This window comes from Dermacentor variabilis, chromosome 9 (assembly GCF_050947875.1).
Source record: "Dermacentor variabilis isolate Ectoservices chromosome 9, ASM5094787v1, whole genome shotgun sequence".
Lineage (NCBI taxonomy): Eukaryota > Metazoa > Arthropoda > Arachnida > Ixodida > Ixodidae > Dermacentor > Dermacentor variabilis.
The window spans coordinates 51995760-52023171 of record NC_134576.1 but is presented as its reverse complement, the minus strand read 5'-3'; the positions used below and the strand labels follow the sequence as shown (position 1 = coordinate 52023171).

The 27412-nt window shown below is 43.9% G+C and overlaps 1 protein-coding gene across 3 annotated transcripts in view; it reads right to left on the bottom strand.

Moving 5' to 3' along the window:
- Nucleotides 1–1785: 1785 nt before the first annotated feature.
- The window catches only part of Nf-YC (nuclear factor Y-box C), a 29943-nt gene continuing 4316 nt past the window's right edge, over nt 1786–27412 (bottom strand). For all 3 annotated transcript variants that reach the window (XM_075704242.1, XM_075704241.1, XM_075704243.1), the window contains exons 3-11: nt 26949–27020; nt 26748–26861; nt 23783–23920; nt 18992–19093; nt 17638–17736; nt 12725–12787; nt 7853–7972; nt 6271–6402; nt 1786–2087 (exon numbers count right to left, since the gene is read on the bottom strand). In XM_075704242.1, the coding sequence (XP_075560357.1) occupies nt 1938–2087; nt 6271–6402; nt 7853–7972; nt 12725–12787; nt 17638–17736; nt 18992–19093; nt 23783–23920; nt 26748–26861; nt 26949–27020 (990 nt within the window). In that variant the 3' untranslated portion in view covers nt 1786–1937. The remainder of the gene's footprint in view (nt 2088–6270; nt 6403–7852; nt 7973–12724; nt 12788–17637; nt 17737–18991; nt 19094–23782; nt 23921–26747; nt 26862–26948; nt 27021–27412) is intronic.

Here is a 27412-nt window from a genome sequence, read left to right as displayed (position 1 = left end):
GTTATACTGATGTTCGTACAATTGAGAGTTTACTGTATTTGGTACAGTTATATTTTGTTGTTTAAACATTACAATAACCAACAGAATGTTTCACGGAAATGAAATCCAACTTCTTTCAGCACCTGCAACATAATATATCGGAAAGCTGCGCACTTTTAAAAGAATTCATTACGTGTTTGTTCAGAACTTTCGATCCCTGATCTCAATCTACGCCATATCCGTAACTTTGCTAAAAGAAATTTTATTCACAATTTCAAAGCTTCATATAATGCCATCCACCTGGCCTATAGTGTTGTGCTAGAGGAAGTCACACCTTTCTGTAAGGAAATTGATCTTGCTTTGGGGACTAATATTCGTGCAAACAGCAATTATGAGCTAAGAAAAAGGTCAATTGTGCTTGTCACTTTGGTTTTTGAATGGCATGGACGTGACAAGAAAATCTTACTCGGGATCAAATCAACGATGAAGTTGAGTATTCTGTGGCCACTACACCAGGGCTGCTTAGCACAAGCAAACACAGTCTCACTGTAATGAACTCATGGCCGCGCTGGAACACAAGCAGCGTTCTTGTGTTCCAGTGTGGCCATGCACCATTATGTCTGACATAGGCTTTGTTAAACGCTGACATTGGCAATAAGCATTTTAGATTCACTCCTTCACATCTGATAATTTTTTGTGTGTGCGCACATTATGTGTAGGTTTCAGTGTAGTTGCATAATGCGCTACCAAATCTCAATGGTACATATTTCGTTGGACTGATTTTGTACATCATACCACTGTGCTCACATATGCAGTGTGTTTGAGGCACAGTGTCAGTTACATTAGCGTGCACTCACAACAGCAAATTATACATTTGCATTTGCATTGCGCTACACATGCTTGATGTGAGAGATTCACGAGTTCGTGAAGCAAATGTGTCAAGAGTAGACGCAAACACAGTAAACAACACCTCGCGATGGGACCGCTGACTGGGTGCGTCTTGCATGTCCTGCTTGCAAATGGTTCCTACTGCGGACAGTGAAGACCTGCCAATGCATTCAAGCTGCATGTTTTTTTCAGCTTGCGAGGATGTCTCCAAGTCTTCTGCACTTATTTCTTTTTATTGTTTTTGTTTTTAATTTCTATTTGGTTATAGTCTTTCAATGTGCCTCTCATGAGGTTTCGTTGAAATTTTTCGTTACACACTGGGCGTATTTAAGCATTGCCTAGGCAGCATTCTACCACAATAACTTTTCAATTTTGTAAAAGGCGTGTAATCATTGAAATAGAAGCAAATTGTTGCAATGCAAAGGTGCGAGGAGGTTAGCTACTCTTCTTGCTGCACAGCCTCTCTCTCAATGTTTTAACCACATGCCTGCTACCTGCCTTCTCCCACATTGCAGCTGAGAGCCCACACGACAATTGCATTAGGACCTTGACCTCCATTTTTTTAAAAATCTTAATGCGCAGCACATTTCTGCAGCCATTCTTGCGTGCCCAGCACTTCACGGTAATTCTCAAGCTGTTGCTGGCTATTTATGCACCACAGTGACACTGAAGCGCCATGCATGTGACGTCATCTCTACTGGTGCAGTCGCACCTCTCATGGAGTTGTCCTGGTCTGTGCTTATCAAGGTGCCACTGGTAACTGTCAAAAGTAGGACTTGCATTCATCCTGACTGCCGTCTATGCCGGGTGGCGTTGGCTAGGTGGTGAAGGGGACAATGCCTTACGAAAGACAGGTTGAAGTGAAGGAATGGATCTGCATAACCGCACTTCTTACAATGAACAGAGAACGGGGCACGGTTGCAAGGTGGTGAAGGTGATGATGCCACTTGTCCCATTTATTCGAGAAGACAAGTACGGTGTGCTACAAAAGGCAAGTTTTGGCGGTGGTGGAGCGGGTCTGTACAACAATGCTTTTACAAGGGGGATCAACAGCCACGGGCCCTCAATTGTCATTGGTCCGTGCCGTCGTCTTCGGTGGCCTGTGCCTCCTGCTGCGTCTGAATCTGGACGGTGGCTTGTTGTGTGCCTGCTACTGCCCCTGCTGGAGCCAGGAACACTGAGGCTGGCTGTCCTGGAGCTTGCTGGATCTGGTACAGTGTCTGTGGGATAAAAAAAGAGGCAGCTGTTTAAAGTTTGTCTAAACAGAAGTTAGCGGAATCAGTACAAAAACTCGACCTAAAAAGGCTTCCCATACTGGTCAGCTTATCAGACAATGTGTGTTGGCAGTTAGCCTCTAAGAGTATCCACTGTAATCACCCAGGATAAAGCATGCTGGCTAAATAATGGTAGTGTACCTCAAGTTAAATTTTATTCGTGATAGCCACTTATTGCTTTCCCCGATTGGTGTCATCTTGCCTGAAGTCCTTTTTGTGTCACATGTCTAATAAAAGAAAGCCACACAGGCAAAAGCCGTCATTTGGTGAGTGCCTAGCATCTGCAGATTGTTAGAGCAAGTATGTCAGTGGCAATGTAGGCAACAAAAACCTGGGCTTGTTGTCACATCTGTCATTTCAGTTGCAGTTTTATGCTAACAGCCTCTAGATTTTTTGGTTCTGAGCCAACTTCAATTGAGGGGGGACCCAAAAATAACCAGAACTTTTTATTGACATGGAAGAGTTAACTAATACTGACCGGTAGGTGTGCATACTACACTATCATCTCCATCACTAGACCAAGCAGCGCTCTTGTGTAACGTTTTGTCTGCTCAAAGCATTGCTTCCACTCAAGCCCCTTTCACCGTCTGTGTCGGTTTTACGGCGGTGCACATCAAAGAACAATGTGCATGTATAAATTTCTGTTGTCTATTTGGGAATGTTTAGATATCAAAGAGCTTGTTCACTTCAAATTAGTGCTGCAAGGCCAGACAGTTGACCAGCATTTCTTATGTTAAAGCGCCCAAATGTTTGTGTGGTGCAGATGGAAGCAAACACTCCACTCTGTGGAACACAGTAATGTCAAAGGCGGGGCTAGCTGGTACTGCATGATTAAATGCATAATGGAGGCATGTTTTGCTGTGCTTGTCCTTGTCAAAAAATTTGCACTGCTATGCTCTCAATCACGTGAACACAGGCGAGCTGCTTGTGTACTGGGACAATGCTTGACACCTGTACATCACCTCCCCACAACAATGGGATGATGCTACTGCCTTGTCTCGCCCTCTCCTTACACCCTGTATCCTGACTCTAGGAGGACATGGGTCTTGAACAAAAAAGTCGCGGTAAAATCAATTTTTTTTAAATAATGGTATTTGGGTAGTTGTAGGCAGACTGATTATATCCCCGGTGGCTCCTGTCGCGCAATGTAAATATTTCATTATTTCTTTTTTGTTCTACGCGATTAAAGATGAGCCTTGTTTATTTGTCTTTTTTTTTGCATTTTGCAAAACACAAGTTTTGGACTCCTCGCAATCTTTTGGAAGTGGTGTCTCCGCCATCAGGGCACCCGAAGGTTTTCTTACAGATTGTAGCTAAATGCATAATGCACACAATGGTATGAAGAGATTTTCGAAATTTTGATTCTAATTATTTTTTTTTCTTGGCTCTACATTAAATAGTGAATTAGCCACATATTTAAGCACAGCACTTTGAAGCGCTGTATATTTGTTCACACTCGTCATAACCAAAAATTTATTCCTGCCATTGTTAACCTTAGTCTTCCTAGTATCTAGCTGTGTGCCTAAAGAAACATCCTGGTGAGCAATCTTTGCACCATTGTTCCCGGAAAGAATAGAAATTTACTTTTTATTAACTTTGGAACTAATAGGTTTATTATAAAGATGATTGCATTATTGAAATCAGCACAAAACACAGAACAAGGCTGTACAGTTTCATTAAATTTGGTAAAGGAGGCTTTAAAGAAGGCTTCAATGCACCACTTACTTTCAACTCGAATACTGAAACGAGAGCTTAAAGGAAAGCATGTTCAAGATGAGGAGGTCAAAAAGAAAACGCCGGAAGCACTAAGGGTCATCAACTTGCAAGAGTTAAAAATTATGGGGTTTTACGTGCCAAAACCACTTTCTGATTATGAGGCACGCCGCAGTGGGGGACTCCGAAAATTTTGACCACCTGGGGTTCTTTAACGTGCACGTAAATCTAAGTACACGGGTAATTTGCAAGAGTTGCTGAACAATGAATAAAGCAGTGAGACAAGCCTATTACACCCTAAAGATACGTTCACACCGAAGGCGGAACGGACAAGCAAACAAGCGGATCCGGCCAAGCGGCCGTGGACTTTCCGCTTTGCAGAAAATCCGCGGCTGCTTGGCCGGATCTGCTTGTCCGCTTGTCCACTCCGCCTTCGGTGTGAACGTACCTTTAGGCTGCGTTCACACTTGGTCTCGGAGCAGGCGGAAGCGGAAAAAATTTGACAAAATCCGCCCGCCTAGGCGGAGAAACGGGCGGAAAACAAGGCGGCGAAAAAATCGGTCTGGGACCGTTTTTTTCGCCAAGGCGAAGTGGAAAGACGTTCTGCTTTACCGGAAGCTGCAATTGCATGTAAACATCCGGTCGTAAAATTTAACATTTTCCGTTGCTCATTGTCTACATTTAGAAAAAGCAACTAGCTAAAACTGTCGAAACTATGTCTTCTTTATCTTCCATGGTAGACTAAAGTTAAAAGACGGCACGCGCAGTTGTGCGAAATTATAACTGATGGGTAAATGAATGAACGTATGTCTTGAAATAGTGTGCTGAACAGCGCCACTAGGCGGACAAACGTACGCAAACTAGATGGATGAGGGCGAAAGCGGCAGTGGTTTCAGCTGCAGTGGCAAAACAAATGTGAACATCTTGTACATGCGTGGAAAAGACTTTCCGGCCGCTTTGGCTTTTCTGCCCGCTTGCCGTTTCCCAAGTGTGAACGTAGCCTTAGGGTGTAATAGGCTTGTCTCACTTGCGAAAAATATGCGGCCGCTTGGCCGGATCGCGCCCGGACCGATTTTTTCCGCGCGGATAAGTTGGCCGCTTTGGCCGCAGCCAATCAGAACCCGACACTGCGGAAGCGCTGGTGAAGGAATGTAAACAAATGTTTTTCTCTGGGCTTTTCGCTTCTGTTATTCAAAAGCGTCAAAACGGCAAGTTGGGCTAGTTGGTTGGGATTCATAGTAAGGTTTGTTACAGCGCAACACAAAACAAGGACAAAAGAAAGTATAAAACGACGACACGGCGCCGTGTCGTCACTTTATACCTTCTTTTGTCCTTGTCTTGTGTTGTGCTGTAACAAATATTGAAAATCGATTAGACAAGTGGCGAGTAAAATGCCAACAATCTCATCTTCTTCGTCTGAGCTCAACATTTTGCAGAAGTAGATAGCGGACGGGAGCGTGCCGACCCATGAAGAAAAAAATATCGCAAGTGCGCGCACAAACCCAAAGTGCCGCGAGATGGCGGCACGCCCCTGAAATTGCTAAAGAAATTGCGAGATGCCCCGCCTTCCCGGCGGCGCGGATAGCCAGACAACGCGGCCGGTCTGAACAGGCGCCTCACCGCTTTGAAAATCCGCTTGTCCGCTTAGATGCTCCGCTTTCGGTGTGAATGTGCCTTAAAGGTGTATTACTATTGCTGAAGGATGACACCCTGTATCGCCGCAACATGCACCCATAAATTTAAATATATTTTCAAATGTGCAAGGAATATGTGAATTAAAAAAAAATCCTCAAAAGAAATTATAGTTAGTACTTTTAAGATCCCTTTTTATAGCAGTTAACCTTGTGTACAGGTTTTAAACACAGAGAGATTTACAGTAGGCTAATTATTTGACAAGATAATTTGTTGGTTGCCATTGCTATATAACTGCAGCAGAGAATAGGACGGCTGAATGAAAAACTAAAGTACAGTCTGAAATCAGTCAAGAAATGGGAGATCCAGGCGATGACTGCAGTAAAACCTTGTTATAAAGAGGTGGGTTTAACAAGATAATCTATATAACTATAATGAAGAGTTCCTCTTTAAATTCCAATAGTTACTAGCGCTTAAAATCTCACACTGGTGAAACCTTTTTGTTCGCAGTTATGAATACCCTGTCCCCATGTGGGCAATGGTTCTAAACAAGTAGTTTTGGTTCCCTCTTCAATTTCATCGTAGTGAAGTTTTACTATGCATCCATGGTTGGAAGCTCATAGAATGGAAGCTCATGGAAGCTCAATAGTATACCCCATTAACCAAAGTTATGGCAGCTGCCACCTCCACTGCGACATTGGGATTTTCGCACATTTCCACAACCGACAACTGTAAAGCTGACAATGCTCTCTATATATGCAGCGCTTGTTTGTGGCTGTGTCACCTGTGTCTGCTGCGGTGGGGGCTGCGGTGCCGCCTGGGCGATGGGTGCTGTCTGGATGATGATGGGCTGACCCGTACTCTGTCCTTGCATCTGCATCCGGATCAACTGCAGTTGCGCAGGTGTTAGCTGGATCTGTAATGGAGAGAGTGGGATAATGTAACAACTTCGTTCCAATTGTGTTTCTCCAGTGGTCCGAGTGGGGTGCTCCGCCCATGTTATCACGAGGATTGACCATTTGTGGGCAGTGGATAATATGGGAATGGAGTCGAGTGAAAGGAATACCGGCCGAGAGCTCTAAATCTGCTGCTACTTTGAAACAGTACCATAGCGGAGCTCCCTCAATTTCACAAAATTCTGAAGAACAGTGATGACTCAAACTAAGAATGCGAGTGCCATCGTGGCGACGTGCATTTCAGTGAGGGGGAAAATCATATGCAATTTATCCATGCTTATTTGCTTGTTGGCCATAATTAACAAGAATGGCAGACTGCACGGCTAGGTAACTTGCAATTGCTGTTTTCGATTTGGTGCCAGCCAAGCTTCCCTTCCTTCCTTTGCTGTTTCACTCGCCAAACTTTGCATGACATGGAGGCCAAGGCATCGCCAAAAACAGAAGTGGCAAAGCTGCTGGAGAGCATTCAGGCATGTTTGACGAGGCTATGTGCAGTAACTCTTTCACTGCATCACTGTTTTATGTCAAAGGGGCGCCTCTTATTTGAACTCGATTCTACTGGAACAAATTCTCAGCGACTTGAAAGTTCAAATTAACGAAACTTTGCACCGTGTGCAGTTTGGCAACCTGCACGATGGGCTGTGACCTAGCCTTTGCTGCTGCCAAAGAGAGGCCGGATTCGCACACACATCGTCACTGATTTCTGCAGTGTGCTTGAATGTTTCAAAGCACAAAAATTAGTCGTTTGTGCCAATGGCGTGTGCAGTACCACATGGAGAAGAGCAATTCACAGACATGAGCAAAACGAGAACAAGGTGAAAGCAAGTGCCGACGTTTCGACAAGTGCACGCAGGGCAGCTACCCTCAGCAGAGCCCTGGACTAGAGGAAGCGACCCTGAAGAGAAGATGGAAGACTCCATCTGAAGCCGCAAAAATCACTGCAAAATAGAGCAAATAAACGTTTTTCATCATCATCATCATCATCGACAAGTGGACTTGTCTTCTTCAAGGCAAGTCCACTTGTCGAAACGTTGGCACCTGCTCTCATCTTGTTCTCGTTTTGCTCATCGTCTTGAATTTCCATCTCCTGCCTTCCCCGTGTTTTCGCTGAATTCATGGACATGACATTCAGGGCACAGCAATGTGCATGGTGAGATCCAGGACGGCAGCAAGTTTACGCACCGCTGTTTGAATAAAAGGATGCTTGGCTCTGCCCACTTGCCAAGCACCTCCCGGGACTAGAAAGAGTGCAGTCCACTCATAACAGTGGCTAACTTACACAGTTTACCGTTCTGCTTATACGATGAGGACAAAGCCTACAGTTACAGTGGGCTATAAATGTTGCCACTGTGAGTGGACTGCACTCTCATGTAGCAGCAGTGCTGGCTGTGAAAGACGAGTGCCACCCACCGGAATCTGCTGTATCTCCCCGTTGCTGTTGATGACTTGCTGCACAATCTGGATGCCGCCCTGCTGTGCAACCTGCTGTGTCTGCACGGGCTGCTGCAGCTGGACCACCTGCGGCTGGGTCTGGAATAGGGACAGAATAGCAGTGCCGTCAAGTCCACTTTGCTAGTCTAACAAACACAACCAACAAAACAAACGAGCTTGATATAACATGCAATCAACAATTTCTTTTTGGAAGCTCATTGCCAGAAATGCATTTGTCTTCGAGGCCAGTAAAAGAATGTTTAGAGTAAACTTACAGAGGTGTTGACTGGTTGTTAGGTGAACACTTTGTCATCAATATGCGTGTCTACTGTTTGGTGTGCGCAGGCCCCTGTGTGTCATGTCGACAGCTGGATACGTGAATTTTTGTCAACACAGTCAAACCTCGACATAATCAGCTTGGTAAAATCGGCAATTCACTTCATTATATCAAATTTTCATTATACTGAATTTTTCATTTCATTTCATTTTTATTTCCTTAAAGACCCCATGTAGGGGGTTTTACACAAAGGGTGGGGTTAATGTGAGAAAGAAAAACGTTTTTTTTTCATGGCGACAGGTGGGATGTAACTTTTTCTATGAAGGTTGATGGACAGGTGATGGCTGCAATTTCATGGGGAAGGTCGTTCCAGTCGCTTGCTGTTCGGAGGAAAAATAACTTGGAAAATGTAGTCGTACGGGCACGTTGGCATGAGACTTTCAGCAGATGACCAATTCGGCGAGACGTGCGTGATGGCGGTGCGCAGATGTATGGCTGCTGTTTGAGCCCTTAATGCAAATAAGTAGAGTTGCCAATGAATTCTTGTTACACGAAAGGGGCACAAAATTTTGCAATCAGAAAAGGCAAATTTGAATGTGAAAGACATTAATTTTGTGTAACTTGAGAGTTGGCGACGGAAGATACGGTTTCATGCCGTGTCGATGATATCTTCACACTGACGACACGAAGCGGGGCCAGCCACACTTTCACATCCACTCCGCCTCTATGGCTGATAGTGTTGCTGGCAGTGGGAAGACGCTATCATGAAAAGTGCCAGCAGCGGGAAGCGACTGCTTCATCTGCTTCTCGCTTCAACACGTCTCCAAAACTTGAGATTACACAATCTCCAATGCTAAATGCGCAGGAAGGCAATGGATGCCACACCACCTCAGCACGTTTTTTTTTAACCATCTGCACTGGCAGAAGTTTCCACTTACTGTCTCTGTATTCCTTCGTGGCAGAAGCAAAGTGAAATTTCATTATACTGAAACTGTCTATAAACACACTTCATTATATTGAGGTTCAAAATACATGGTTTTCTAGGGACAAGAAGTTATACTGTCGAACCATGCAATGACGAAACTGTCGCGGGAAGGAATTTCTTTTTTTCATTCTCGCGAGAATTTCGCTGTCGCGAAAATGGACAAGTAAGCACACCCATTACTTTCCAGAACCAAAATATAATGAAGAAAAGGTGCCTATTTTGCTCTGCTTCACCTTGCTATGCAGGACTCGTGCCTCACAGCTTAATTAACTATGCATAGCTTCGTCGTCATCATGAATGCCGAGGAAATCCCGGATGTCAGTGTCCAGCGGGACGTTCATGTGAAATGTCCCATGCCTACTTAGTTGCCAACAGATAAGCTAGCAAAATGCTGCTTCCAGCGGGGGGGGTGGGGGGGTGGTGCAATCTCATTGCTGTCATAATAATAACCGAATGTAAACAGCAATGGCCACACCGATGCTTGTTGGCAGAACCGCATGTGCCCGACTTGTCGGATGAGTGTGCTGCTGCAATTTTCGTACTTTTGGGTTCGCAACTGGCTCACGTGCTTAAAAAATGTAATATAACTCGTTAATGCGGGACTACTTTTAAAAAAATTCTTCGCTGTTGAGAGGGGGAAATTGTATTGACCTCTATGAACGTTTGCCGAGGGCCCCAGATTTATTCGTTGTTGCGAGGATTTCGTTATTGAAAGGTTCAACTGTACTTTGTTATATCGAGAATTTCGTTATACTGAAGTTCGTCATATCAAGCTTTAACTGCACAGCTTCTAAAAGCTTTATTATTTGGCATGCAAGAGTTTGGCTGCAACCACAGTTGCAGGAAAGCACTCAGTTTAGTTCTTCCTTCTCCACAGTGGCCATGGAACGTCGTGGCCTGTCTATGCGGGACAGCTGGCTTGTAATGCTGGTTGGTGCTGCACAGAGCTTGATCTATCCAGTGAATACGATTTCTGTTTAATGCAGTCATACATTCTGCTAGGTTTCCACATTGCAGCTTCACAATGTTCAGGAAATTGTTTTATAAAAAAAAATTGGCTGAAGGCTTAGCTTGGTTAAGCCTGGAAGATTGCGAAAGCAATACCCTTGGCTGCGCCTTGGTTCGGCTGATGGTGTGGGCATGGTTGCCCTTTGTTAAACTTATGGCTATACATCATCTGACATAGCGCAAGGCAGCGCGTCAACCACTGCGAGGAGCCGAGCTGTAGCCCCATTTATCCTCCTAGCGTGACGTCACACCAGCGAGCTCTCTCTCTCGGTAGCGCCACAGCAGCGGCGCGCAAGGCTTCGCCTCCACCATCGATGCCGCGAGCTGGGGCCCCGTCTCTCGGTCTGGCGTGACGTCACACGGTCACGTGACGCGCAGCTGTGTAAGGAGGCGCCACGACCACCGATGGGCCGAAAGTGCGAGCAGTATTGCTTTCCCAATAAAAAACATAATTCAACTGAGTTTGACGGTATACGGCTCCTCCCACACCATGAATGTGCCTGTGGTGTGGACACTACTGCCTCCCATCCAGTGCCGAGCTTGGGAGCCTTGAATATTTTTCAGACCAATAGTAAGCAAACATTTGTTAATTCGATTTCTAAAATTGGCCTTTGCTGGATAATTCGGACTTGACCAGTTAGTGCGCCCGATGCCTAGGTGACCCCGTAGCGACCCCTTTAGTGGCAGCATGTCTTGACAGAGCTTATTAATGCGCCCCCCACCAGGTCTGGTCATTTTGAGCTGACAAGCGCAGAGCACACAATGCGTGCTAACGATCGTGTCTACTAATTATTACTTCGCTACACGCCACGGAAAGATCTGACATTTCAAACCGAACGCACTTTGCCCTTCTCCAAGCCAGAGGGTTACTACACGTGCTAGTGCGCCTACGTACATGTGTTTGTGCTGTGACGTCGTTCAGTGACACGTGACCTCAAAAATTATTCAAGGCAACATCTGTTATTTGTGTAATCTGTTGCTTGAACAGACAAATTAAAGCATAGAGAAATAATAAAATACACAAACCGGATGTCTGTGTCTTTTTGATTTACTTCGCACCAAAGCAAGAGAGATATACTTCCATTTTGTCTCACATTCCCACGTTGTGCAGTCGCATGCACAGACACCGAAACTATGTTATTTTCTACTCTGTTCCGGCGCGCGATTGTGCTCTATGATCTGCTTGTGTCTGCCTCAGTGTTCTTGTTGCACTGATTTATGCCGCTAGTCAAGTGTTGTGCGCAGGGCACAAAATCGTGCACTGCACGAAAATGCGCTGCACCGCAACAAAAGCGAGAAAAAGAAAAAGTGAAGGCGGGGCCTGTGACGTATGCGTCACGCGATCCTTGAGCTTTGGTACGGGAAAACGCAGGGAAGAAATTTCGCTTGCAGAGGCTAGACGGGGCGAGCGGAGAGAGTGTCTCGCTTGACTGTGGAGCTCACCTGCTGAAATCGTGGGTTCGCGGCACTGAAATATATCTCTCTCGGCTATTAATGAGCCAACTTGAAAAGCTTTCGCAGCAGAATGCTCTCTAGAGGACACATAACTTCCAGCGTGTAACCGACATTCGCTATGTGGCCCTTCAAGGGACAGCGAATGCATTAGGCACACGTCATCTCCTGTTGAAAATGCCTATTTTTGGCCTGCCCTAGGAAGAATTTCAAGCCATAACAGTAGCCTACAATGTTTGAGTATGGTATTTACCCGATTCTAATGCATACCTTTTCTAACCGAGACAATAAAGCAGGAAATTACTTGCACGATGCAATCGGATACAAACCGAAAACCACCTTTGCAACGTTTGTAGGCTTTACGACATAACACAGCTGTATTGCAGCAAAGCTGACCCTAAAGGGCCCCTCACTAGGCCACATAGCAAATTTCAGTTACATGCTGGAAGCTGTTACGTGTCCTCTAGGGAGCGTTCTGCCACACAAATTTTTCAAATCGGCTCATTAATAGCCAAGAGAGAAATATTTCAGTGCTGCGAACCCATGATTTCTGCAGGCAAGCTCCACTGCCAAGCAAGACACTCTCTCCACTCGCCCTGTCTAGCCTCCGCAAGTGAAATTCCCTCCCTGTGTTCTCACATACTGGACCTCAAGGCTCGCGTGACGCATACGTCACAGGCCCCGCCTTCATTTTTTTTTCTGCTCACTTTTTTTTTTCGGCACTTCTGCTGACGGTGTCACACGCGACCTCTTGTGCCTGTCTCGTTTTGTGCAGCGCACCATTTCGCGCGCGGCGCAGGAGGACACATGACTAGCAGTATAATCACCAAGTTAATTTGGTAGTTAAGCACAGATGATACTAGCACAATTTAGCCTAGTGTTGAACTGTGCTAAATTGTGCTGGTTGACTGATGCAGAAGACTACACGAGCGAGGCCTACAGGAGCTTTCAGTAACTTCAACGCACGTGTGTAAAAAAGATCCTGTTATTTATGGCATTTCAGTGTGCATAAAGTGCACTTCTGCATTTTCATAAATTCTAAAATTTGTTGCTTTAGTTAAAAACGAAACCTTGCAAAGCAAAAGAAAAAAGAAACTTAGGAGGAACTGCAGGAAGGTACAACTCTCACCTGCAGTTGGATCTGCTGCTGCTGTTGTTGCTGAGCTTGTTGCTGCTGCTCTGCGGTGCCAACCTAAAGGAAGAAATGTGGCATTTCAGATTCGCCTAGAAGCAAATGAGGTCGAAGACGCATTGAAGGAGGTCTGAGTTGCATAAAAGTGCATTCACCTATATAAAAGTGTTCACCTATATATAAGTATGGCACGTTCAGCTCCTGTGCCAATGCCACGCTTCAAATCAGTAACTCCTTTAGGAGTTGGGCAACATCAGCAGACTGCTGTCACAAATGCATTTTCAGCAGCCGCTCCTACCACTCATTGATGAAATCTGTGAGCGCCACTGAGTTCGTAATTCATGTTCACACTATGGAGCCAACGGAGATATCGAATGTCACTGGTCCTTGCTTCTAATGTCCAGTCAGAATGCGTGACTGAGGTCATTCGTTGTCTAAAATTACCACTGATCACAAAAAAAGTAGTGCTGTCATCTGTTGCTAACTGCATGTCAGCATTTCAGCTTTTTTTATTCTAAATCTTGTTGTGTTTCTAGCCTGGGCTAAATTGACTGGCACTTGGATTAAACTTGTTGTCACATGGCCTATTTGTGCTGGCGCTGGGATATATCGGTGTTATGATTAAGTATTTGGCACTTGGATTATTTAAACTGGCGCTAAGATTAAAGTGATTAAGGAAACCGGTAGGGCCACAGCATCGTGCACGCGACCACAACATTAATTTGTCGCATACTGAAAGCATAAAGATAGACAAATAATGCATGATTTGACGTGATGTTATGTATACAAGTTGTATTCGCAATGTATGAAGTACTTATTCCATAAAAAGTATTGTGGATTAAAAACAACTGCACTATGAACAACGTGGAATGAAACTTGTTCGAGTGCACTACTTCTGTAGTTCTTGCAGTGTTGGCTGCTACCATATTTTTTGCAAACTCTGTTTTTCTAGTAGCGATATCATAGTTGGATGCGTTTATGTCAGCTCTTGTTCTGATTCAGACATATTTCAATTATTATGTACTTATATACAACGTCATGTTAAGAGCACCAGACTAATACTTCTAGGCGACTTCAATCTTCCTGACATCGACTGGAGTACACTGCAACATCATTCACCTTGTGCAGAAGTTGTTTTCGATATGATGCTTTCTTTCAACCTCACGCAGATCGTAACAGAACCTACCCATGTACAAGGAATTAGCTCTAACATTTTAGATTTAGTGTTCCTGAGCAAGCATTTCCCTTATCATGACGCGAATGTAGAAGTACTTGAAGGTCTGTCTGACCACAAACTAATAATGTGTTCTGTCCCGTTTCATTACACTACACCCTCATCCCGAACAATAACATATCCTGACTACAGCCGAGCTGACGACACTAGCATACTTGACGCATTATCTGAAGAGCTATCATTGTTCCGTCAACTCTCAGATGACACTAATACCGATATGGAAATTCTATGGCATAAGTTTAAAAATATTCTATCATATTGCATTACTAATTTAGTTCCCACTAAGACTAAAATAACGCGAAAGAATAATCCTTGGATTACTCGAACTGTAATTCATGCCGAACGGAAGGTCCGGCAACTGAAAAAAAAACGCAACGACGCCACCCATCAGAAGGAATAGCCGAAAAATTAGCATTAGCCACTAACGATTTAAAATCTAAAATCAATATAGCTAAAACTTTCTATTTTTTCAATACGCTAACAAATTTCCTAAAAGATTCTTGCAGAAGTTCTGGGGTTACTTAAATCCTAAAGTACATAATGACAGTCATCCGTCCTCGGAGGAAAATCGAAATACTGCAACCACACTGAATAACTATTTTTGTTACATTTTTACTACAGACGATAGAAATGCACCCCGCAATAGCCCCTGCACCGGCAAGCAACTAGGGCCCCTTACTGTGACTGAAGCTGGAGTCTTAAACCTACTACTAAATTTAGACACTAAAAAAGTATCGGGGTCTGATAACATTTCTAACACATTCCTGCGCAGATATGCCGAGTGGACTGCGAAGTTTTTAGTAATACTCTTTAACAAATACCTGTCATCCTGCACCCTTCCTAAAGAATGGAAAACAGCGAAAATAACACAAATACATAAATCAGGAAGCAAATCAGATCCTTCAAACTTCAGACCAATCTCACTAACCAGCACAATATGCAAGCTACTTGAGCACATCATCTTAAAGCACATAACAACCTATCTAGAAGATAACCGAATTCTAACACCTTTCTAGCATGGCTTTCGAAAGGGACTTTCTACCGTTACTCAACTAATTGAACTCGTGCATGACGTAACCACCTCTATTGATCACCAGAAACAAATTGACCTTATTTTCCTAGACTTTTCGAAAGCCTTCGACCGTGTGTCACAACCAAAACTAATTAGCAAGCTTGAACTAACTTTAGGAACTGGCCCAATTTTAGACTGGATTACTGATTACCTCACTAACTGTACTCAGTTTGTAGAAATTAACGAGAAATCCATAACAGCTGATGTCACATCAGGTGTACCACAAGGAAGCGTCTTAGCCCCAGTGTTATTCCTAATTTTTATAAACGACCTTCCTGCTAACATATTTAACAACATTAGACTTTTTGTCGATGACTGCGTGCTATATCAGGAAATTAACTCTGTCGTCGACCATATAGCTTTAAATAACGCCATAGCATCAGTAACCAAATGGTGTGAAGATTGGCAGATGACTATTAACGTTAATAAATCTGTTGTATTATCTGTAACTAGGAAGAAACATAGATCACTCTTTCAGTACACACTAAACAGCATTCCTCTTGCTTCGGTCTGTGAATACAAATACTTAGGCGTATTACTAACCTCTGATCTCAGATGGGATGCTCACGTTAACAAAGTCACGGCAACCGCACTAAAACAGTTATTTTTCATTAATAGACGCCTCAGACTAGCACCATCTGATATAAAGTTACTAGCATATAAAACATGTCAGACCGGTACTAGAGTATGCAAATGTAGTTTGGTTTCCTTTCACTAACAAGCTGATCAAAAAACTTGAAGGCGTTCAGAGAAAGGTGCTCAGATACATTTTTAACAAACATAGGCTAGCAGACTCACCGACAGAACTACTCAAACAAGCCGGGATGCTAACTCTCCAAAACAGAGCAAAACTAGCGCGCCTTAAAACCATTTACCAACTCATAAATAATCAATTAAATCTGGATACCTCACGATACATAACGAAATCTCAAACAAGGAAAACACGTCATAGCCCCCCACACACACTAAACGAGTATTCATTCCGTACTGACACTTTCAGGTATTCATTCTTTCCACAGACTATACGCGATTGGAACGCTTTGAACGTGGGCTCTGTTAACAGTTCATCACTAACTGCTTTTATCATGCTTGTTGAAAACGATCTACTTACATCTCAGTAATTATTTTTGTTTACTGTCAGTATCACTTTGTTACTACCTTTGTTTTGCATTTTAACACAATTATCTGTCCAACCCAAATCTTGCAGCGTGAACCTGATTATATATTTTTTACTGCTACTGATGTATAAGTTTATTCTGTGTAGTGTATTAATGTGTATTTCTAAACCGTTATTATTGTCATGTTTGTATGTCAGTGTACTTTTTTGAACGCCCTTTCTGTTACGATCCCTGAAGAGATTGACAGTATTGCATAAATAAATAAATATATATTTGCACAATGAACCCACTCGCTTAATAAACACACCCCAAATTTGCTCTTGAATATTTGTATTTTTGTTTCCCCTTGCATAGTAATCGCACCCCTAACTTTGGTCCTCTGCAGTCCCACGATTGAACGGCCGTGTTGTAGTTTTCGGACAGACTAGAATTTTTTACACACAGACGTGTATAGAGCAAGCACACTTAATCTCGATCCCCTTCGACGTGTTGGAAATATACTCAATAATGACACGTGAGGAACCCCAAGATCACATAAACGAAATTCTACAGCCAACTCATGTAACCTACACAACCATGCTAGTGACATGCTGTGGGTTCGATGATGGAGGAGCTGATGGCAAGCCATGACACTGGCAGGAAGCATGTCGCTAGTGCCAGCGCAAAGGCATCTTGCAGAATTGAGAGAGGAGGAAACGCACAACTGCTCTCGGCAACAGCGACTGAACGTGATAGGAGAGTGTGCAATGTATGGCCAGGCACGGCGCACGGAAGAGTCCAAGTGGAAAAGGGGCAGCCGGGTGATTGGTTGGCATAGTTGGGCACAGTGTGAAATTCGTATGTGTGTTGCTCGCTTTTCTGCCTCCCTTTGGTTTAGCTGTGTGCGATGGGCTGAAAGTTGAGTCATAAGCCTGCTGCAAGACAGAGAGTTTATCTGCTCACAAGACGAAAACACTGATCAGACACTGATAAAGTTCGACATGCCAATGAGCAGCACGGTCGGGGAAAGAGGCACGGTGTGCTTGCCAGAACAACAGGTGCAGAAAAACAGCGATTCGACATGATGCATGCGATAACGGCAGGCGGTCTGAAGCGGCTGCGAGGACAAGCTGTTGTGGAACCATGATGTGGTTGAAGCATCCAGAGACCTGGATGACAGCTCTGGTGATTCCAATGCGGAGTGAAGTGCAATAAAAACGCTATTACGGTTTGCAAATAGTGTACGTGTATTTTTACTGCGAAGATAAGTTATCTAATGCATTTTTCAAATAAATACTGTCTTACTTTTGCTGTATCAAAAACGTTCCCATAAAGATTACCCACTTGAAATTTACTGTGTACAGTCGCCGGTGGATTTTCCGGATTCCAAAAATAATATCCATCAGTCCATTATAGGTAATCAGGCCTGAATATCACATCGAGAGCCATTACAGGCTCATGCTTTCTGAATGCACAGTATGGTGAGACGAGCACTTTTCCAACTGACCTGTTGCACTTGTAGCACAGAGGGCATCGAGAAAGAAGGTGCTGCATTCTGCACGGTCAGGGCCTGTGCATTGCCGCCAGATGCCTGCACTATCTGAATCTGCAGAGAAAAAGATGAAAGAGCTCAGGCACACATAACAGGCTCACATCAGAAATGCTGTGGAATCTGATGTTATGAAGATGAGATGGCATTGCTATCACATTCAGTGCAGAATAGTCGGGAGGTGGGCGTGTTGGTACACTTATTAAAGGACTATAAACGGTACGAAAAAAGACTACAAACAGCGAAACTTGCAACAGCGAGTCAGTACCCGCGCTGTGTCTTTCAATGTCTGTAGTCCTTTCTGCACTGTTTCTAGTTATCCACATTTAGTGTAGGCAAACAAGAAACAAAATTCTGATTAACTGTTCTTGCTTGACTTTTCTTGAAAAGTAAGATTAAACAGAAGGCTTTACAGTTGGAGAAAAATTTGGCCTGGAGAAAAATTTGTCCTGGTCTGAGGATTAATCTTGGAACCAACACATTTCCAGTGCAGTTGCTCTACTAACTCAGCCGAAGAGGAGGTTAGCGAATCGCAGGGTGATGTTGAATTAAAAAAAAAAAAAATACGACTCGGAACGCAAGAATGGAGAGTTGTTCTTCAAACTACAGAAACATGTTTTTCAAGCGTCCCCCATTTTGTGAATTTCAGCAGAACTGATTTGTCAAGATTGTAACCATGTAATACCACATGGCCAAGTTTTCAAAAGTTACCTAAAGCAGGGAATTGTTGTTCAAAGTGGTGAACAGTAAGTGAGACGCATCAATGTGGTCGTCTACTCCTCTTGCTTGCTTGCCCTACAAACAAGCAGCCTGTCTATACAGAATGGGCTGGTGATGACAGTAGACTGCACAGCATGTGAATACTACAAGGATGATGCTTGGAAAGCTATGCATCTGTGCAGTCAGTTAATAATTGTTCTTGTCTCTCTTTTAATCAACCTCGTTAGGTTCACTGAAGGACAAAGGATCTCATACTAGCCGTCTTGAACTGTTGGCAAACTTCATCTCGTGCCTGCACATTTCCTACTCTTTTGTTTGTTTCAGCCCTTTTGATGGTGTACATAGGCATAATATATTGCCGAACATTTGTTATGCCGATACCTAGTGAGGGGCACCTAAGGCACAGTAATGCTACAGCACAAAACATGACCATTTTACGTAATACCCAGTAGCACTGGCATTATAACGATACCTGACACCTGAAGCAGACAAACATCTGCTGAGTAGCAAAGCCACAGAAATTTAAGCTAAGAGGTTCGAAAAGCGCACTCTGGTGTGAAATTGGGTTAAGCCTGGAAACCCTGCTGCCCACCTGTGGCTGTCCAGCTGTTGTCAGGGTGGCTGTGGGTTGTTGCTGCTGTTGCTGCTGTAGGGCTGCTTGGTGTTGCTGGGCCAACTGGAAGTAGTACTGGACCTGCATTTGCCAGGTGACAATTCAGGATCACTCGTTTCACTTCCCGTTTCATACACAGCAGGAAATGCTGTCGAGGCTAGGGCAACCTTTCACAATACAGTCAACGTCTGATTGTTCAGACAAGGGGCCACAAAAACGTCAAAAAAAGTTGGGCAACCTGAAAAAACGAATAGATGCCTTTTACTGCCCCAGGGCTCAAATCCTCACAGGCATTTCCGAAATAGCTCTGAAGGCCTGCCAGTACACGTATTAGGTGTATTGGTGCTCTTACTGTGAAAGGGTATGGCGGGTGCACTCGTGTATAATTAAGGAATACATACTGTGTCCTGTGACAATTGCCTCTTCCCACTTTTGATATGCTTTACTGCGTGACACTGCTGTACTGAGGCGAAGCTGACTTTTGAAAACCGGCAGCATGCAACACATCATGCTTTCTGACCTTCGAAGCCATTGGCGAGGATCACAGAGGTAGGGTCGGCGTCATTGCTAACAGTGGTGAATCGCTTTAAGGAAAACACACGGCACTGAACAGCAAGCTTGGTAGCGCAATGTCGAAGTAGCTAGGCCTAGTGTTGCCGCGATGGTGCCTACGGCTGCCAGCGGATCTACGTACGAGAGGCGGCAATATAATCAAAATGGTGGTGGTGGTGCCTTCGATCAATGCCTTTTTGGACTTGCGGTCATGGCAAAAACTCAGGAAAATCGGGCGGTGAAGGGTTTTTGTGTCCGTAAATTCAGACATTCTTATACATTGACTCTATAGGGTACTGTGGCGGCGCCGCGAAGGCGTCTGAATTACCGTACACGTCCGAAAATTGGTCGTTGACTGTACCTGCATTTATGACCAAAAAGTGGTATTCGCCACATGACTGCAAGAAACAGGAATGCGCTACATAATTAGGTGCAACATCGGCTTCATATGTTACGTAAAGTGTACTAAACAAATTTCATGCAGAAGACGTCGCATATATGAACATATTAACTACGGAATGAGGAGCAGAGTACAACCGCACTTATTGCACAGCTTCCAGAGCACATCGCCTGCATGCATGACCAAAGCATAGCACATCACATGCTGCAAGCTCAAGGCACACAAGTAATATGTTGTTGTACGTAACGTTACTCTATACATTCTCTAACTCTCTTATTATTATCCCTTCGTTGGGAATAACATGTGGGAGGCTTCAAGTACTTTTGGAGACGGATGTCAAAGTTGTCATGGGCTAACTGGTTGAGAAAGGAAAGCTTGAAAAAGCAGTGATGGGTCTCGAGTGGATCCTACGATAAAAAGTTTTTGAGGGGGATAACACCAATGTTATGGCGGAATTACTTAAGCTGCAAAACATGCTGGATGGCTTCACACCGCTCCTAACTTGTTAATTAATATGTTAGTGTAAGCATCACATATGATGGCAGCGTATTCTAGAATGGGCCACATGTTGGTTGTGTACAACACTGTTATTACCCCCTGAGGCACCAGCCTAAAGTTTTTTTCACAAAACTGAGAACTCGGCTGGCTTTTAAGGTTGTTGTTTGAATACGTTTATTCCACGTCAGATTTGATGGGAAGGTTACCGTATTTACTCGCATAATGATCGCACTTTTTAGTCAAAAAAATTGACGCAAATTTAGGGGTATGATCATTACGTGGGTTAAATTTCCCACGAAAATAAACATTTTCTTCTTTCAACCCGCTTTTTGCTGCGGGATGACACGCAGGCGGCTGCCGCTGTCAGTGCGGGACACCAAAACAAAAATGGCGGCTGGCGGAGCAAGCTGAACGTGATTATTTTTCTTCTCATGAATACATTATGCGCATTGAAACAGTTCCTTCCATATCAGTAATGAATGATATCATGAATATTGGCAAGATTGCAACAATAATGTAGCCTTGTCCACTTTGAGGGGAGAGAAACAGAGATGGGCATGCTTAGCTGGCAGTGACATAAAAACACAAGGTGGGCATGCTGCGGAAACTGTGGCATTTGTCTTCACTGCTATCCTAGTACAGCACTTTTCCGCTAAGGGTGGGTGAATATCTTAGCTGCATTACAAGCGTTGGCGTACAAATAGGGTACACTTCTAACGTACCAGTGTAAACGTGGCCACTATCGTTGCCACTCGCGATTTCTTGCATGCCCACGAGAGCAGACAAGAAGAAACGAAAGGCGCCCTTTATGTTGTTGTTGTTGACCAAAACCATTATGAAGCCTACAAATAATAAAGCTGAGGCAAGTTTGGTTCTAGCTTTCTTTTTTTCATGGAAGTGCAAAAATTGATGAAAGGAATGAAATGGGGAATCTGCTTATCAATGTTGGGTGCGTGCAGACCGCTTGGTATGTCTTCAAGAGTCGTTTGCATAGCATTTGACGGATGGTAAGCGTGATCATCATTAGCTAGACTTGGCACATGACATATCGCTGCGACAAGTTCAGGGTGCGATCATTATGCGAGTAAAATACGGTATGTCCAAATATTTAATTTTCAGCAATAGCAATGTTTTCGTTACTAAAGTGGTAAATAAATTTTAGGACATTGCATTTATGGCCAAAGCGAGTGTAATTACACTTGGAGGGATTCAACTTCATATTCCGTTTACCACACCACGATAGGATGTGGTTGAGGTCACTTTGTAATGTGGTGGCATCACCTAAACAATTAATTTCTCGGGATAACACACAGTTTTCTGCATAAAGTCGAATTGTTGATGAGACGTTCAGACTGATGTCATTGATGTAAATTAATGCAAGGGCCCCAGTACAGACCCCTGTGGCACACCTGATGTGACAGCAGCAAGTCCGGATTCTGAGTCGTTGGTTACAACTTTTTGGAAAAGGTAATTGAGATGTAGTTATGTACCCACTTAATGATGTTTTCGGTTAGGCCTAGGTGCGAGAGCTTAAGGAGCAGGAGTCAGTGCTGTGCTGTGTCGAAAGCTTTTCCTAAAGGCTAGTTTAATACATTCAGTTTGTTTAGATCCATCAAATGCCAATAACACACGAAGGGAAAAGTACTACTAACTGTGTAATGCAAGAAAGGCCTCTCTGGAACCCATGAGTGCACTATGAGTGCAGCTTCTGCAGCACTGCATGCAACTATAAAATGGAGTACAGTCGAGCACCTTGTGGGGATGCGAGACTCTCGCGCGTCCCCTGATGTTTTTCCCACATGGCGCGTCTCCTGTAATCCGGCTTCGCTGCGTGGCCTGTGTGATGCCCGCGGCGGTCGATGTGGTTGGGGCGCAGTGCGAGAGATGGCGCGAGTGTTGCGATGCTAACGCCGCATCACGGCAGGGTTACTTGGGGGCGCAGGGGAGAACAGGCTGTCTCGTTACCGGCAGATCGGCGAACAGCGTGGACATCCCGCGCGCGCGCCGACCCATGCTTCTGCGAGACCGCCTCGCGTGGCCGCCTTGGAACGCGTCACCGTTCGCGTGACCGTACGCGCGAACGACCAGGCGTTGGGATCCAGCATGGGGCAAACATATTCGCTCGCTATCCGGTCGCGGTGACTCGGACTTCCTAGATTTGTCACGTGCCCATCGGCATGTTTTGTGGATAGCCACTCGGCTAGCAGGCATTGATCTATGTAAGGTGCAATAAATGCCCTTGTGATTGTTTGCACTACTGTGTTGTCGTTCCTTTGTCCCAAGAGCACAGGAGGAGAACCCCACAACCTCTACAACAAATGCCTCTACAACGAAATGACCAGTATAACGAAGGAATAATTCTGTTCTGCTTCTGTTATGAGCTGTGTGGTGTGCAAACTTTACAATAAACTGACCTTTATAACGAATGACTTTGGAGGCCCCAAGTGATTCATAATAAAAGGTTTTAACTGTATATCTAATAGGCAAACAAGTGCTTGTGTTTTAACAAGAATGCAGACATGGGGTATTCAGGAAGAGATTTTCCACACACTCTCATTATAGCAGCCATGCCCCCCCCCCCCCCAAATGTTCAGCCTAATTCAGTTTTTACATGCTAACAAGACATGTCTAATTGAAAGTGCAGCTCTTGTAGCGTAACAGTTGCCATGGCAATCAAGTGCAGTGCCAGGAACCTTGTGCTCTGCATTACCACATGCTGCTTGCACCCACCAACTTGGTTTCGTCACACCTTCGTGCAATGCCACTTGACTGGACTGGATGCTTTCACAGGCACCACTGCAGAAGCTCGAACTCCTAACTGTTTCTTGCCATAGTGGCCAGCAAGTCAAGGACATGCTTTCTGTGGCTTGTTGCAGTCCCATTTACCTTGTCTGCTACAATGTCTTTCATTTATTCTAACACTGAACATTGACTGGAAGCCTGCTCCATTTCACTTTCAGTCACAGTGTTGTGTGTTACACAAACAAGCAGCTCTATATCCTATTACAATTCTGGCCAGCTGCTTTTGCTTTCAATATCTCTTCTTGAGATTGGCAGCACTTGCGGTGGGGCACACAGAAAGAACTTGGCAAAACTCAGGCAAATGGCAGGCTACCACATTTAGAACTTGTTACTTTGCTATGTCAGCACTTTCCGCATACACACATTTACAACGAAGGAGCAGAAGTTGGCTTGCCTTCTGTGCAGAAGTTTCTTTCTTGTAGAAATGCAAACAACAAAGGCTTTGGCATAACAAGATTTCGTTCTATAACTGCCATAAACCACATGCATCGCAGGTACTTGCGTACGACATGACTGACCTGGTCGGCGGGCATGGTCGTCGTCCGCACAGTCTCTTCTGCCCGTTTGGTGGCTGGCTTGAGCTCATCCCTTGGCACGATGTCAATGAGGAAGTCGAACTGGTCGTACTTGGTGATAGCCATGGCAATGTCATTCCTCTGAAATGTTTGTAGTGGAGCGATATTTACACAGACAACAAAAAACACTGTGTGGCCAGCAGCAAATGTGGCACAAACCTATATTTACTCTGTACATGAAAAGAGACCTGCAACAGTTTTTGAATGCGGTTAATAAACCAGTTTAGTCACTAGACAGTGTTGTCATGGTTATCTGGGTCAATGATTATTCCTGTACATGCCACTTGGAGCCAACAATTTCCCTCTAAAGGCTGCCTGCCCTTTCTATCAAGCTTTCAAAACCCTCGCCACTTTTCTTTTTCTTTACTCTTAAGCAGGAGTAAACACAATAGGTACTGGGTGGATATATTTAAACACCATTGCTAAGCACTGCATGTGGAGGAAGAAAAAACTGAACTGAACTTGTGGCTGTACCCGTATCGCTCTGACTCTATGGACTACGAAATGGGGCAACGTGACAGTGTTGTGTAATACACTCCTGAGATCAGGCAATACAAAAGATTGAGTGGTGCGATCATAGAAAGACCACGACAACCACCATTTCTGGCAAAATGACTTCGAGTGCACTTCAAATGAAAAAAATGGAGAGGTATATCAACATGCTTATGAACCAACTATAGTCCACAAGAATATGTTACTGAAGGCTGCGGGGACATGGCAGTGGCAGGAATTGCTTACCAAGAACTCCTTCACATTAAAAAAAAAAAAAAAAACATTTTGTTAAAAAATATTTGTAAGGAGAAGCTTTTTAACCCTCTTAGAAAAGACACCGCAGAAACCCTCAAAAGGGTCCTGCAGCGCTTTTTATCGAAGTCATAAAATGCAATGCTCATGAAGGGACTCAGGTTTAGAAAGATTTAGCAGGAAAAAGTACTTTAATGCGCTCAGTGTAAGCAGAGCTATCGGCAATCAAAAATCACCCTTTACCTCCCCCTACAGTGCTTCCACTCTTTCTTCAACGACTTGCACTGCAGAGGCTACAGAGGAGCGGTAGCCGCAGTGCTCCACCTGCTGAGTGTCATGGTGGGGTGCAGCTTAAATTTGGTTTTGCATCATCATGCAAGTGCCACTACTTCTGTCCGGTTTTGGCAACTTAGACATGCTAAACTAGGTGCTGTGCCTCAACTCACTTTTGTTGATATAGAGTTTACATGCTGCAACAGTGAGCACTATTGATTTAGCTCTGGCATTTAACATGCTCAAAGGAACTGAGTAGTTTTCTCCATGGCTCACGCATAGTGCGCAGTATCAGTTACAGTCACAAATATAAATGCCTCTTCGCTGTCTAACCCTGGCTGTCCGGTACACTCTAACCATGCTTGGTGAATCAGTGTGTGTTGCAGTAACTGGTGCAGTTCACTTGTATCAATCTCATTGCCTTTACAGCCAAAAACTGAACAATGGCATTGCATGCACATTGATGTTAACTTTTAGCAAATGGCTTGTGAAGTGTGCTTCATGCAACTTTAACTGAGGACACAACAAACACTGCATTCGCATCTTATTTATATGCAGTAAAACCTCGTTATAACAAAGTTGAAGAGGGAGCTACAATTATTTTATCATTATTTACTTTATTATAACCATTGCTTCGTTATATCTATTATTGCATGTGTTGCACTACGAATCTCTATGAAGATTTCAAGGGGAACTTCACTTACTTCCTTACATCCATTGTTTTGTTATACCTAATTTCGTAATAACAAGGGTCAACGGTATATGTGCACAAATTCTACACACAAAGACGCACAAGGGTATGCAGATGTGTACTGTGGTAGCGTCAGCGAAACTTCAGCGGCCCCATGACCTTGCACAGCAGAGGAGCCAGCACAACTCGAGCAGATGATGGCCACCGAATACCAAAAGTACAAAGCTGAATTTTTTATGTTCACACTCTAAATGTAGTATCGCTCGTAATATTTTTTGATATGTTAAGTATTGTGAACATTGTTACCGTTGCAGGAACTTTTGTGGCGTTTGATAAGGTTAGTGCTATTGCTTGTGACAGTTTCCCACATCTAGCCAATACTTGTATCAGGGTGCCCTGGCGTCATGAGTGTGCAGTTTTGATGGCAGGGGCTTTCCTGATGGTAAGAAAGCAGGACCAATCTCTACAGCAACACTGTGCATTCCCCTCTGCATGAGAGTGAGTAACATTTGGTTAAAGCGTTCACTGAAGCATTGTCTTGCGTCAAAGATGATTTATTTACCCAGCTAAAAGAAAGTGTTGCAGGGTCTCTTTAAAGTGGTAGCGACAAAATATTTTTCGAATCTTCTTCTGCTTTAAATGAAGTTCTGGTATATTTAAACCTTAGAAAAAAATACTGCCATGCCTCAACATAATGTAATATAATAGCTTTTCTACAGCCAGTTTCGGTTTCGCTTATACTGTGCTGCCACAACGCAGTATATGTGGCCTAGTGAGAGCCGGCCATGGCGACGTTTTGACCCTTGCTCGGAATGACTCGGTCATCTGCTATGCTACTATATCGGTCCTCACCACAAGCAGCCCCATATGAGACCGCACAGTGAGTCGGAGCGAGTGTCAAACTGCCGCCATGTCCTGCTCCCACATGACCACACACTGTGTCACGACATCACGACACAGTATCCTCCTGAGAAACAAAACCAAAACTGGCAGTAGAAAACCTGTTAGCGTATCAAATTATGAATCAACCTATGAGGCTTGTACTATTATTTATAGAATTTAGAGGTCTCGGACATTCGTTTAACGAAAAAAAAATTGAAATAATAGAAGAAAATATCATGTCAGTACTCCTTTCAACGCATCCTTACTCAGCAAGGATGTCCAAGGAGGAATAGCATCACATATTTTAGTGTACCTTACCTGCAATGTGCGTCTCTTGTTATCTTCCGTGTGAACCCAGGCACGTAGTGAGAGCTCGGTGATGAAGATTTCAGCAGCCCTGGCGAAAAGTACTGGTGCCTCGGCGCTAATCATCTGCCAGTAAAGATTGATGCAGTGAGTGAGATGCCTTAGAGTGCAAACTCGCATGTGCCCATTGATTTTTAGACCTTTGACACTCACCTTAACATCTTCGTCTAGCTTCATTATCTTCTTTATACGAGCTAGTGGCAATTCCTGGTTCTTGAATTCATTCTGAAAAAATATGGCGGAGTCAAGGCATCAGGTGCTACATACAAGTGCACAAGAGAAAGTCTACTGTTTTTAATATCAACTTTGTTCTGACAAGGCAGTGAGATGCTCATATGTTATAGTAACAGGAATTTCAATGTAGCCTTTTCTTGGCAGAATGCAAAGCTATGCAGAACAGTTTTATAAGGCCAGCAATAATGGTAACAAATTTGATCACTTTAGTAAGTACATGCAAAGGAACGTCCAACAAGACAACATTTATTGCTGTTTAATGATGCGTACACCTAGTATATTTGAATTTATTATGCACTATAATATTTTCATGACGATTATGGTTTTAAGTGTTCCAAGCTGTATACCTCTCTCATGTCTTCTCACTGTTCTTGTGCAGCAAC